This window comes from Phocoena phocoena, chromosome 7 (genome assembly GCF_963924675.1).
Source record: "Phocoena phocoena chromosome 7, mPhoPho1.1, whole genome shotgun sequence".
In the NCBI taxonomy this organism is placed as follows: Eukaryota; Metazoa; Chordata; class Mammalia; order Artiodactyla; family Phocoenidae; genus Phocoena; species Phocoena phocoena.
The window spans coordinates 77,136,862-77,150,788 of NC_089225.1; the positions used below are offsets into that span (position 1 = coordinate 77,136,862).

The 13,927-nt window shown below is 39.4% G+C and overlaps 1 protein-coding gene across 1 annotated transcript in view; it reads right to left on the bottom strand.

Annotated features, from left to right (window-relative positions):
* Nucleotides 1-13,927, bottom strand: part of ANKRD44 (ankyrin repeat domain 44) — a 205,378-nt gene that overhangs the window by 88,070 nt on the left and 103,381 nt on the right. Inside the window, exons 10-12 of the mRNA XM_065880164.1 lie at nucleotides 11,962-12,076; nucleotides 2,587-2,669; nucleotides 1,339-1,456 (exon numbers count right to left, since the gene is read on the bottom strand). Coding sequence (XP_065736236.1) covers nucleotides 1,339-1,456; nucleotides 2,587-2,669; nucleotides 11,962-12,076 — 316 coding nt within the window. The remainder of the gene's footprint in view (nucleotides 1-1,338; nucleotides 1,457-2,586; nucleotides 2,670-11,961; nucleotides 12,077-13,927) is intronic.

Below are 13,927 nucleotides of genomic sequence, written 5' to 3' on the forward strand. Positions count from 1 at the left end.
TCTCCCCACCCCACTTCCACCCTTTATAGCCACCTTTCGCAGAGAACTAGCAACTAGTTTAAGTCATAAAATATTAGAACTTTATGAGGTCATTATGTGTTGGTGTAACATGTCAGCTGATGTAAAGCACCTGTCTCTTTGAGCCAAAGGATCAAAGACAGAGACAGATCCAAGTTGCGTGGCTCAGGAAGTTCATACAATTTGAGGAAATGGGGTGAAGAGAAAGAGGTTCTCTTTAAAAAAATAATAACAAAATTATGAATATAAAACTAGATACAACGGGCTTCCCTGGTGGCGCAGTGGTTGAGAGTCCGCCTGCCAATGCAGGGAACACGGGTTCATGCCCCGGTCCGGGAGGATCCCACATGCCGTGGAGCGGCTGGGCCCGTGAGCCATGGCCGCTGAGCCTGCACGTCCGGAGCCTGTGCTCCACAACGGGAGAGGCCACAACAGTGACAGGCCCGCGTACAGAAAAAAAAAAACAGAAAAACAAAAAACTAGATACAAGACTTTGGAAGGGAGCCATGCAAAAAAAGGGCCCTAAAGCTTCACAGTCAATCCACCTCTGTTAAATAGGTAATACCTTTGGTCATATACAGTTGACACATGGAGAAGCACTGCTGTTCCTTAAGACTAGGAAACTGATTAAGAACCAACACCTTATCCAAACGAGGACATCCAAAGGAAACCATGTTTGGCCAATGTGTGGTCATATATCAACAATATATTGATCAGAGCCTTAATCTAACCACTTATATGAAAAAGAGTATCTGATGAAAAATTCTCTTTACAACTTAAAAAAAAAGGCAAGGATTAATTCACGTTTTGCCTATCCTTTGGGTTTCTTGACCTTTGTTCACATTTAATCATTATAAGGACTTAAAAATCAGTTTTGAAATAAGGACCAAAATGTCTGTAAATGAACATAAATTAACTCAACCCTGGATTCCCTTGATCATCAACCACCTTCCAGCAACGAAAGAGGAAAAACTTAGGAACAGATCTCAAATTATTTTCTTTTGGTGGAAGAGGTACCAAGTAAGTATATATTCTATAGGCTAAAGACCTACAATTTAAAATAAGAAAAAAAAAAAAGAGTGAGAGAAGAGAAAACAAAAGAAAAAATATTTTCTATATGAGATGGGCTAACACGTTTTCTTTGGAAAAACAAACACACGAGTAATCTGGAAATTCAACATAGTGATATTTGGTATTGGTAGAAAGAGTTCTTACCCGTCTTACTAAAGAAGTTGCCTTTGATCCACAGACAACTTAAGTCAGTTAAGATGAATTAGTAATTCATTCATAAGATAACAACTAAAATTGTTAACTACTCACCCTCCTGCAGCAGCAGCGTGAAGGCACGTTCTTCCAAATTTATCTGGGGTGTCTATTTCAAAGCCTGCAGACAGCACGTGCTCATTACTAAACAAGGATACTATGCTATACTTTTGTCCTAGTTAAACCACAAGAAACATTGCAGAGACAGAAAAATCAGTTAGTAGAAAAACCAGAAGGCAAGCCACTGTAGTCAGAAAGAGGTTGTCATGGAAACGATCGGTAACTGCTCAAGCTTGGCAATTTTATAGGAAGAACCGTGAAGTCAAGAAGAATTTATTTTCACATTCAGCCCTGGATGAGCTACAGCCCCATATTTCAATCCCAGGAAAGAAATTTATGAAACCAGTTTGAGATAAGTAGGGCAATAGACAGGCAGACAGAACACATGGAGAAAACATGGAAGGCAAAGGAGTAATCGTAGCATGCTAGAAGAGATATTTTCTTAAGTGTATTATTAGCTTTCAGTTGGTTTAAGATTTGGGAAACGTGCTTTCATGCAGGGGTTATTGTTAAACATGCCAAAAGCAGTGAAAGCAGAATCAATCATAAGTAAAGAACTTAAAGGAAAAAAAAAAAAACGCCTCTGGGATATCTGTTGAATGAATTCTTAAGCAATCTTTGCCTTGCAGACCTCTATCACCTTTGAAAGCCAGGAACTTCTAAATACATGGAGGTTGGCAGAAGCAGTGATAAGAAAGATTAGCAAAGCTCCAAACCAGAAAGAATTTCTTGGTTCCAAATAGACCCGCATTAAAAAAATAAAAATGAAACCTAGCTGGAGGGGTATCAACCACAGCAATTTTTCAGAGCTCAAGGAGTGGGATGGCAATTTGACATTTTCTACCATTAAAACGTAGGGGATTCGGCCTTTTCCCTTTGTTGAAATATATGAAATGTTATGCCACCAATTTAATCCTCAAAGATGTTTTTTCTCCTTCTACGAGAAACTTCCTGTAAGCTACGGCCATCCCTGCCTGCCTCTCACTCTGGATCACATGAGCTTTAACTTGATAAACAGACAAGACTCTCATTCTGGGGCAGGAATACTGACATTCAAACAGCTTCAACACCATGAGCCGCTGGGAGCTGTCACATGCTGTTAGCTGTGGACACAGCTCATCCTGCCAAGTCGGGTCATGGATGACATGAAACACAGGCAGCCGCTCATGCTGACCAGACACCTGAAGCCACACGGCTCATTTACAGGACATGTTAAGCCTGATATGTGGTAATGGAGTTACTTACCCGATGACAGTAACTTTCTGCAGCAGTCAGAGTGAGCATTGAGGGCAGCTAAATGTAAGGGGAACATGCTATGGATTCCACACCTGAGGAGGAAAAAAACAGAGGAGCTCACGGTAACAGATCTCAAGATACCCGCAGAAGGGGGATGATCTTTCTGTAAGTTCTCTGATGAAAATTAAACCCATGAGACCTTGCTTAGGGACTCTTGGCTGAAATAATCAGGCAATCATTTCTACCTTAAAATAATAAAATCCTGGACCTAAACCACAACGAAAAGCCCGTAACAACAGAAATAGATATTTTTAAGAAAACATTTCACATAAACAGTGACTCTAAGCATTTAAAATTAATTTCTTTTTCTTTCAGCTTAGCAATTTTGTCCCATTCACTCACTCATTCATTCATCTGTTTAACACTTTATAAGCATCGGATGCCATGCTAAGTGGAGAAAACATGAAACTGACAAACCCTTGACTTTGAAAAGCAACCTGTTCTATTCCTTGAGTTGATAAGCAAATATTTATTATTGGCCTATTATGTACCAAGCACTTTGCTAAGAGTTAATAATGGCTGTATTACTGGAAATAAAATTTTGGATGAGAATTAAAACTCATTCTTTATATTCTTCCTCATTCTTTATATACATGTATACACAAATATTTAATATGTATAAATATTCACCTTCGGCAAGTGAAACTTCATCTTCCTAATAGCCTTTTATTTTGCACATTAACCCACACAAGAATAACAGTCACAAAATAGTTAATAGCTATCCTGCATATATTTCATAAATCTAGCATATTTTCCCTAACAGCATTACAGAAAGAATCCACTTCTTAGACTGACCCCTGCCATAACACAGTCCCCGGAACAACCCCCTGAGAGACAGGCAGCTTTCTGATGGCAGTGCTTTGGGCCTTAGAATTAAATCTTCCTCCTCCTGCCCATCCCCTCTCCCCAAACAAGGACCCAAAGTCAAAGTCGTGAGCTGAATTGTAGTTCAAATCAAACAGCACCATCAGGAGGTTCCTGTGTACTTAGAAGCGTGTTAGTGATCCCTTCTCATAACATCTCATTTTATTCAAATAATATATTTCAGATTTTGTAAATCCTCTGCATAACACAAGGAGTATGAGACTATTTATATTTACACCTGCAGCATGAATCATCTAAGTTTCTTCCCTAGCACAAAGTGGCCCGTTTCCAGATTCTATCCTGAGTGAAAAACTACATGTGATTTGAATTTGTTAAGCTTGAGACACATGAATTTTATTTGCTATCTCAAAAGTTATTATGATGTGCGTGAGTATGTGAAAGTATATACATGTTCACAGATCATGGTATTCAGTGTTCTACAAAATTCGAGTCTGCTAGTAATTAACCGCCTCTCTCTTTGCATGAAAACTTCCTTTTATTTGTTGGTGTTTTTGTTCAGTCTTCCCTCTGTTCGTTTTCTTTTCCCTATATGGAGATTTCCAACCCAGTGTATATAATAGCTGGCATCCATCAAGAGATGCAATTTGCCCGTCTTCTGGGTAGTGTCACGGGGAGGAGAACTGCTTGTAATTGCCTCTCTTGTCATTTACAAAAAAAAAAAAAAATAATTCTGAAAAGCAATCGCATCAGTGACAACCTTGATGCTCGTGAAAAGGAAGAGAGAATTGGGGGATGGGAGAGAAGCTTTTTATTCGCGATGCTATTTATACTGTTCCCTCCCTATGCCAATGAAACACACTAATTTTTTTTGATGTATAACATGTTTTAAAAGCTCTTTACTAAATGGAACTTTAAGCTAATGGGATTTTACCTAACCATTTTATTTGTTTGGGGGAGTTAAGGCAAAAATCTTTGATTAAATATTTCTGGACATTTGCAAGAAGAAAATGGATAGACTATTTTCTAGGATGGTTGTGAGTTCCTGTAAGAACATGCCTAAAACAAGGAGGGGATTTGGCAAGATTTCTTTGAGTCTTCCTCATTCTTTATATACATGTATACACAAATATTTAATATGTATAAAAATATAAATACTTCTAGTATTTTAAATATTTTAATATTTTCTATATACATACACATACACACATAGACACAATATTTATGGTATAGTTTATATAGGTACATAAAATATACAACTTTATATTAAATAATACAAGCAAATGAATTAAAGAGTATCAAACTCTATAATAAAACAATCAAGAAAAACATAAAGTATGAGATATTTTAACAGCCTCAGTATAACATATTTCATAAACTTCATTATTAACACTTCTAACCAACCTTACCATTTAACACCATTGTCTTTAGGTAATTTGTCACACTCTACATTAGCTAATAATTTCATTTTTTTCTGCTGCTGCTTATAAACCTGAGAAGGTAAGGGAGGCAGAACTCTAAAAGGCCTAACAAAAATTCTCTTTGATATATATTTTTTATTCCATAGTTAATAAAAAGTCACTACCTCAATGCAGGTTTTGAAACATATTAATTGAGACTCAAGTACTATTGGCATTTGAACTTGAATATGATGCTCTGGTTCAAAGAGAAAAACTAAGTATCAGGCCGAGATGGGAAAGAAAGTAAAAGTAGAATTCAGAATCTCTGAATCACTTCAGAAATGATTCATGCGTTTCAAAATAAAAGTTCTCCTTTGTTGTTATAAAATAAGACTGCTTATAAAGAAAGGATCTTAAAACCTTTAGCAGGAAACTTAGGATTTGGCTGTCTCAGTCCAATAAGAAGCATTGCTCTGATTTCATCAGGTCTACATCAAGGAAGATCAAGAAATAAAGATGTCAGATAATACTAAACCCAACAATGCATAAATTACAGGAAAGGGAAGACCAATTCCAGTTAATTTGCTACATTTATTTGAGCAATCATAAAATTAATGGAACGTGTTTGTATTAGCTATTTCTAATTTAGCTGTTAGCTGGCATCTCCTACCCAGTTATCTCAGAATAAATGAGGTCAGAACAAATTGTAGAGAGCCATCAGAGGTGAGGAATGGGTTTTTGCACCATTAGAATATCAGTTTTTTTAAGTTTTCCCCTTGGCATCGGGGGACATGGCTATCCCTTTCCATATCCAGGCTTTTCTAGAGGCTTCCCTTAGGCCATATGGTAAAAAACACTGTGGTTAAGGTGATGGGGTCAGAACCTTTGGGTTTCAGTTCTAGCTTTGCCATGTGCTAGCTATTTGATCTTTGGCAAATACATAATGGTTCCCTCACCTGGAAAATAAAGATAATAACAGTGTCAATCTTATAGAACAATTGTAAGGACTAATTGAGATAATGTGCATAAAGTGCTAAACAGAACATCTGACCCACAATTAAGCCTTCACCATACATGTTAGTGGTGTTTTTGCCCTTGCAATTATTATTAGCTTAGTTGGATAACCAGCAGTCTGTGAGTTTTGAAGTGGTAATCAGGTTGTACTTCCTTAAAATCAGGTGTGTGATTCCTTAAAACCCAAGAATGAAGTGTGATCAACTAGCATTTCTGTTCTCTCTATATATTTCAAAATGCTTTACAATACTTATCTCTCAACTCTCCCAGGGAAGGTGGGATTGGTTTAGCTTTGCCCACCAAGTGGGCGAGACAAAAAATTTGATGATTTTCGATCATCAAATGATTTTATGATTCTTACTCAACTGATCACACCAAACCCTAAAACAAACTTATTAATTTTATCTATGCCATTCCAAGTATTTATCACACACCCTTAAGTTATAGGCACTTGGGATAACTGACAACAATGAGGCCTGGTCCTTGCTGTTTACGGCCTACAGACATTTTCAGTGGTTCCTTCTGTATCAAGTCCAAACACTCTAACGTGGCTTACAAGGCCCTTTCTGGATCTGACTGTTGCTTAATCTCTGTGACCTTCTGTCCATTCCTCCTGGAAGAGCGAGGCTCTGCCCAGCCCTAGGTTTTCACATGCAGGGCCCCCCTGAAACTCTTCCAATTCTCTCCTGCTTCTCCCAGTGTTTCTCAGACTAGTCAGTGCATCTCTGAGGGTTGCTGGAAATATCTTAGGGCTTTTATGAGGTCTCTGTGGCAATTTTTTTTTTTTTTTTTTTTTGCGGTATGCAGGCCCTCACTGTTGTGGCCTCTCCCGTTGCGGAGCACAGGCTCCAGATGCGCAGGCTCAGCGGCCATGGCTCACGGGCCCAGCCGCTCTGTGGCATGTGGGATCTTCCCGGACTGGGTCACGAACCCCCATCCCCTGCATCAGCAGGCGGACTCTCAACCACTGCGCCACCAGGGAAGCCCTCTGTGGCAATTTTTAAATTGTCTTTTCCTTTTGATGGTAATCTAAAACAGCTGGCATCAAAGCATATTTCAGCTCATCTGAAGGACCACCATATCATCACACACCTCTGTCAAATTTCAGCACCCACATTTGTACTTAGGATCACAGCTGTGCTGGTAGTCCGACTTTAATTGCCAGGGGCTAATGAGAAAAGAAGGTGGACTTAATAGAAAATGAAATGTCTGAGTCTAGGGAGGGCCAATGATAATGTAGCACACTGAGCCTCCTGGATGCACGGAATTTGGCAGTAGTCTGAGTAAAGATCTCTGCGCCATATGACGGGCCCACTGCCCACCACTTTAAGTCACTGCAAAACCTCCACTCCCATGGTGTGTTCTGGATCCTAAAGACTCAGCACCTTAGCCACCAGGACCATAATCCCATGCAAAATGTGAAATATCACATCATCCACTACAAAGAAGGGCAGCAAGCCTCCTGCCCAGGATCCAGACAGCCGAGGATGGAGTCCCATTTCCGCCCACTAGTTCTATGACCTCAGGTAGGTAACTGAACCTCTCTGTGCCGCCTTTGCTTCACCTGTAAGATGGGCATAATCATAGCACTTACCCCATGGGGTTGTTGTGACAGTTAAATGTAACCTCTCAGAGTGGGGCGTAGCATAGGTAAGCACTCATGAGTGTTTGTTACTATTGTTGTCCCGTGCAGTTAATGTGAACATTGGTGGTTTCTGTTTGCATGTATTTTGTAATTTTTTTTGATTTATTGCTATATTAGAGTCAAAAGCCTAAGGAGTTTCTATCTAGTCTTATATTTATACATATTCAAACATTATAATAAAAATAATCTAAGTTGATGCTTGGGATCTGAAAGACTTTCAATGACATAACTAATCACTACTTGTCCTACAGGTTAACATCCCTCTTCCTGGAAGCTTTGCTGGCCCTGATGTCTCCCAGATATGTTTTCCTGTATCCCAGTGGCACCTGGCGACTGTTCTGGCATCACACTTAGCATGTGTGATTGTCATTGCCTGTTTACTTCTTTCCCCCACCTCCGTAGGCTATCAATTCCTTGGCAGGGAGCTCTGTGACCCCAGAACCTGACACAGAGGGTGACACTTAACAAGCTATCAACAGATATCTAGCGAATATAAGAATGTCAGAACCAGTTACCTGTAAAACTACAATACTGCTAATTCTGCTGCAAGTGAGGCAGAAAAAGCAGTGAGAGCATAATTGGTAAGATGGAAGACAAATTAAAATCCTAGAGACAAGCACCCCAAACCTAACAAAGTTAAAGAAGAAAAAACCCAATGGCTCCGATACCACGTAAAGTTGCGTAAGCACCGAGTCACGCTGCAGAAACTTCTCTGACTTAAAGTTCAGAGAAGCAAAAAGAATAACAAAGAACATTCAATCAAGGCCTGAGAATAAGATGCAAATAAGTTCATCAGAAAGTAATGACCGGGCTTCCCTGGTGGCGCATTGGTTAGGAGTCCACCTGCCAATGCAGGGGACACGGTTTCGATCCCTGGTCTGGGAGGATCCCACATGCTGCGGAGCAGCTAGGCCTGTGCGCCACAACTGCTGAGGCCCGCGTGCCTAGAGCCCATGCTCCGCAGCGAGAGAGGCCACCACGGTGAGAAGCCCGCGCAATGCAACGAAGAGTAGCCCCCGCTCACCACAACTAGAGAAAGCCTGTATGCAGCAACGCAGCCAAAAATTAAATAAATAAATAAATAATTTAAAAAAAAAAAAAAAAAAAAAAAAAGAAAGTAATGACCATAAAACTTGTCATAAAGAGATCTTTAAAAATACATTGGCCATATTGTTTATGAATGAAAATGGGTTATTTTCATAAATGCTCTTTGTTCACTTATTTACAGAAGGAAAGGCCTGCTTTTCTCCTCTTTAAGGAGCTCTCCTACATAAATCTACAAGGAGCCCAGAAAACAGTGACTTTCTGGGGAGTCTAGCAAATTTAATCTTCTCCAACTCTCCTCCCCCTCACTTGGATATTTTTTCCTTAGATGACTTCCCTTTCCACACACTATACACACTCAGACACACACACACACACAATTGCCGCTTTAATGAACCACTGTTACTGAAGGGAGCATGCCTTAACCCCAGATAACACTGTGACAGAAGAAAGCATACATATGTGGCTCTTTGAGTCTGGGACAATGTTTCCCTTGTCATTGTCCCCAGGACACAGCATCGTCAATGGAAGGAAAGGCTACTTGAACAACAATGTCATTCCTAAGGCATTTTTGCCACAAAGTTTGTATTCACATAAATTGAAGGGAAAATAATTACGAGGAAATAGACTTTGTGTTTATTGAGTTAAATGTGTTTTTTCAGACATTTCACGTAAGTATTGGGCCCAGTTGATCTCTATCCCTCAAACGAGTTCAAATCTGAAAGAAAATCAGAAATTCGTGGTTCTTTGGCTAAAACTCCCCAAATAACCCAGAGTTGAAAGAAAAACATCACTGAAAATATTAACACACCATAGGTGAAGCTGGTTTGTGCCTAATATTTTATTTCTGCTTAACTGACACTGAGCATTTAAAATCTCTGGCTTTGGGTAGCCATGGCCTGCATGGGAACGCTAGAATCTGATGAAAGCCTCCTGAATCCTAGTACACGGCTCTTTCCAGGAAACCGAGCTGCTTCTTTTTTTTCAAGGTTTTTTTTTTTTCTTTTTTAATGTGGACCATTTTTAAAGTCTTTACTGAATTTGTTACAATACTGCTTCTGTTTTATGTTTTGGGTTTGTGGCCACGAGCCATGTGGGATCTTAGCTCCCCGACCAGGGATCGAACCCGCACCCCCCGCGTTGGAAGGCAAAGTCTTAACCACTGGACCACCAGGGAGGTCCCGAACTGCTTCTTTTGATTTGCAACCTCCCAGTCAAAAAGGTCCATTGGCTTGAAGCAGATTCCTTTCTCTTCTGAGACAACCCACTGTTCTTGCTATTTGTCAGTATGCCCCCTCCTCTGTCCACCCTCAGTCTTGTCCTTAGCCCGAGCCCTCATCTTTTCTTCTCTGGACATTTGCAAGAGGCTGCAAAGTGTTTCTAGCCTGGACCACCTCCAATCTGTCTGGACTGCTATGAGAGCGATCTTTCTTACACACAAATGGGAGCATTAGACACAACCTACCCTACACCCACTTATAATTCTTTAACAGCTTCCGAATGCCTCAGAATGCAATCTAACTCCTTAGCAAGACATTCGAGGTCCTCTGAAATGTGGTTCTTCCTACCTTTCCACCTCATCTCTTTCCACTCCCCCCTAACATGTTAGATAACCCAGCCTTGTGAATCTGCTTTCAACATATTCACATGTTTGTGCCTTTGTAAATACAGTTCCCTCTTCCTGGAATGTCTTTCTTTGCTTCCCCTTCTATCTTTTTTATCTCACACAATTCTGTCCACCTGGCAAACTCCTATCCATCCTTCTTCTAGATGAAATGTCACCTCTTCTGCGGAACCTAGAGATAGTCAGTGTTGCCCTATCCAAACCTCCATCATAACACATCTCATGATGCTGCAGTCACATTTGCCCTTGATCTTATCTCCACCACTGGACTGGGAGCCCCAAGGGCTACTGGAACCCACCACGCCCTCCCTGGACCATTTAAACTTTGGCTCATTCTCCACCAAGATTTTCAATTCTGTTGCACAACCCTTGACAAATAAATTAGAATTCCTAATGTAACACTGCCCTCATATTTTGCCTTTCCTAAAGATTCAGTTATTGTTACCCCCAGTCTCTATAATAAGGCCAAACTAGTTAAGCATTTAAGGCCCTCTTTAATTTGGTTCTCCTGCCTATTATGAAGTAATAAAGCCATAGGCAACATTTATTGATAGCTTACTATGTGCCAGGCACTGTTCAAAGAGCTTTTAACGTGGATTATCTTATTGAATAAACCTTAGCAGATGTATTTACATAACTCATACTCACACTGATCTTAACATATACCAGAGAATTTTAATGGTGATTAAGTCCTTTAATCTTCAATAACAAACCTATGGTAGGTACTACTATTACTCCCATTTTTCAAATGAGGAAATCAAAGCACAGACAGATTGAGCAACAGGCTCAAGGTCACACAGCTCACAAGTGAGGCAGCTTGGACTGGAGCTCGGCTAGTGCCCAAGAAAGCCGGGGCCCCCGCACCAATATAACAGTGCCTCTGGGCAGAGCATGGCACTGTCACAGGCCTGCCAGGCCAAGCTCCTCCCGGAGCTGGGTCTGTTCCTGCTTTCCTCCCTGCCTGGGATGTCTGCCACTCTCTGCTCTACTCACATAATTCTTATCCTTCAAAGCCTACCTAAAACTCACCTTTTCCTTGAAAACTGTGGCCACCTTTGAGCTCTATCCTTCCTGTCTACACTCCGTGGCATACACTGTCTACACCAAACATTTTGCCATTAAAGTCCTGTTTCATTTTGAACTTTATTAAATACGATCTTGCATGGTTCTTTGTCTTAAGTGGGCCTTGGGCCTCCAACAAAATTATGAGCTCCTGGAAGGTACCAACCAGTTAACTTACTTCTGAAATTTCCCACAGCACCTAACATTGCAACAGACTCATATAGATGCGTTATATATTCTTGTTGAATTAAAGTACAAAATGAAGCCAGGTCCCCCCTTCCCAGTGTAGCAGATTTACTCAATTGCCACTGTATAAGCGTATCATTAATGTGGGCCATTAATACATGCAAACCAGCACCCTGAATAAATTCTGAGTTTGCCCAATTATGCCTTATTTTTCCTGCTTAACTAACACTGCACATTGGAAAAAACAGAAGAATATTAAAAAGCAGAGTTAGGAATAAAGTCCAAGTTTCCTTAATTAAAACCACTGAAATAGGTCTCTTTCTGATACAGCTGAAAAATAAAACTGGTTCTTCTTGGCAACTGTCATTAAAAGTCACTTAATTTAGTTCAAATTTAATCTGTGTTTAGCATAATGGTGAAGATCTACTTAACCTGGATAAATGGGAACTATCTACGGCATGGCAGAATCCCTTTGGCAGTATTCCCACATGTGGAAATTATTCCACCATATTTTTGCAGTAACCTACTTGGCTGTGTCAGCTCCACTGGTTATTAAGGTGTTAATCAAAAGTTCATGACCGTATCTTGCAGCCACATGGAGAGGAGTGTTGCCATCCTTATCCACACAGTCAATTTCACCTCCTGAAAAAGACGTTTTAATACAGAATTACATAAGGATTCAGGTTGACGCAGATGCTACATTTTATGCTAGTCACTCACATTACCAAGTGTTGGTATCGTTTCTACTCTGTGCATCTCTGCTCTCAAGGACAAGAGTGCTTTTTAAGGGGACAAGTTACCATCTGAGGTAGTAGTATTATTAAATCTGCATGGAGGGTAGTCTATTAGAAATGCTTTTAGTTAGAAACAATAAACGCTAGAAAGGGTGTGGTGAAAAGGGAACCCTCTCCTACCCTCTCCTGGTGGGAATGTAAATTGATACAACCACTCTGGAAAATAGTACGGAGGTTCCTTAAAAAACTAAAAATAGAACTACCATTTGACCCAGCAATCCCACTACTGGGAATATACCCTGAGAAAATCATAATTCAAAAAGAGACATGCCCCACAATGTTCATTGCAGCTCTATTTACAATAGCCAGGACATGGAACTAACCTAAATGTCCATCGACAGATGAATGGATAAAGAAGATGTGGCACGTATAGACAATGGAATATTACTCAGCCATAAAAAGAAACGAATTGAATTATTTGTAGTGAGGTGGATGGACCTAGAGTCTGTCATACAGAGTGAAGTAAGTCAGAAAGAGAAAAACAAATACTGTATGCTAACACATATACATGGAATCTAAAAAAAAAAAATGGTACTGATGAACCTAGCTGCAGGGCAGGAATAAAGAGGTAGACATAGAGAATGGACTTGATGACATGGGGTGGGAGGGCTAAGTGAGAGTAGCATGGACATATATACACTACCGAATGTAAAATAGTTGGCTGGTGGGAAGCAGCTGCATAGCACAGGGAGATCAGCTTCGTGCTTTGTGACCACCTAGAGGAGTGGGATAGGGAGGGTGGGAGGGAGGCTCAAGAGGGAGGGGATATGGGGACATGCGTATGCATATGGCTGATTTGCTTTGCTGTGCAACAGAAACTAACACGGTATTGTGAAGCTATTATACCCCAATAAAGATCTATTAAAAAAAAAAGATACATGCAACAACAACAACAAAAAGAAATGCTTTTAAAAGACCTTTCCACAAAAAAAAAAATTAAAAAACAAAAATAAAACCTTTCCACATTGTCTTATTTAAGGTTCTAAAATCTTACAACTAGATTCCCTCTGAATAAATAATGTAATCAAATTCCACAAAATGTAACTCTGAAGACACATTCAATTTTAGTTTTACTTGCTTAATTAAAGACCTATGTAAATAAACCTTATGCTAAAACATAAGAACCAGAAGGAATAGAGTGTTCAGGAAAAGATTTTATGTAGTTTGATTATCTAAATGCTGATGAGTAAAAGCATCAACCATAAACTGAAAAATCTGTATTTATTAAAACTATAACATTAACCATCACTTTAGTAACACAGTAAACATCTTATTTTATTTTGCCTTCTTTTTCCCCTAATTTTTATTTTACTACATTTCTTTCTTTCCCTCACCTTTTCATATATATATGAAAAGTTATATATAATATATAATATGAAAGATAAGTAGTCTATTCATTCATTTGAAGAACCATTTAGAAATAAGTCAGACATCATGACATTTCACCCCTAAGAACAAAGACAGTCTCCCACATAATTTCATCATCATATCCAAGAAATATAATAACACTGATACCATAATTTTACATAATATAAGTGCATATTCCAATTTCTCCAATTGTTCCCCCAAATGTGCTTTATAACTGTTTTTTTTAAAAATCCAGGATCCAATCAAAGATTCTGATAGCATTTGGTTGTCATGTCTCTTTAGTTTCCTTTCATCTAAAACAATCCTCCTGCCTTTTATGTATTTATATATT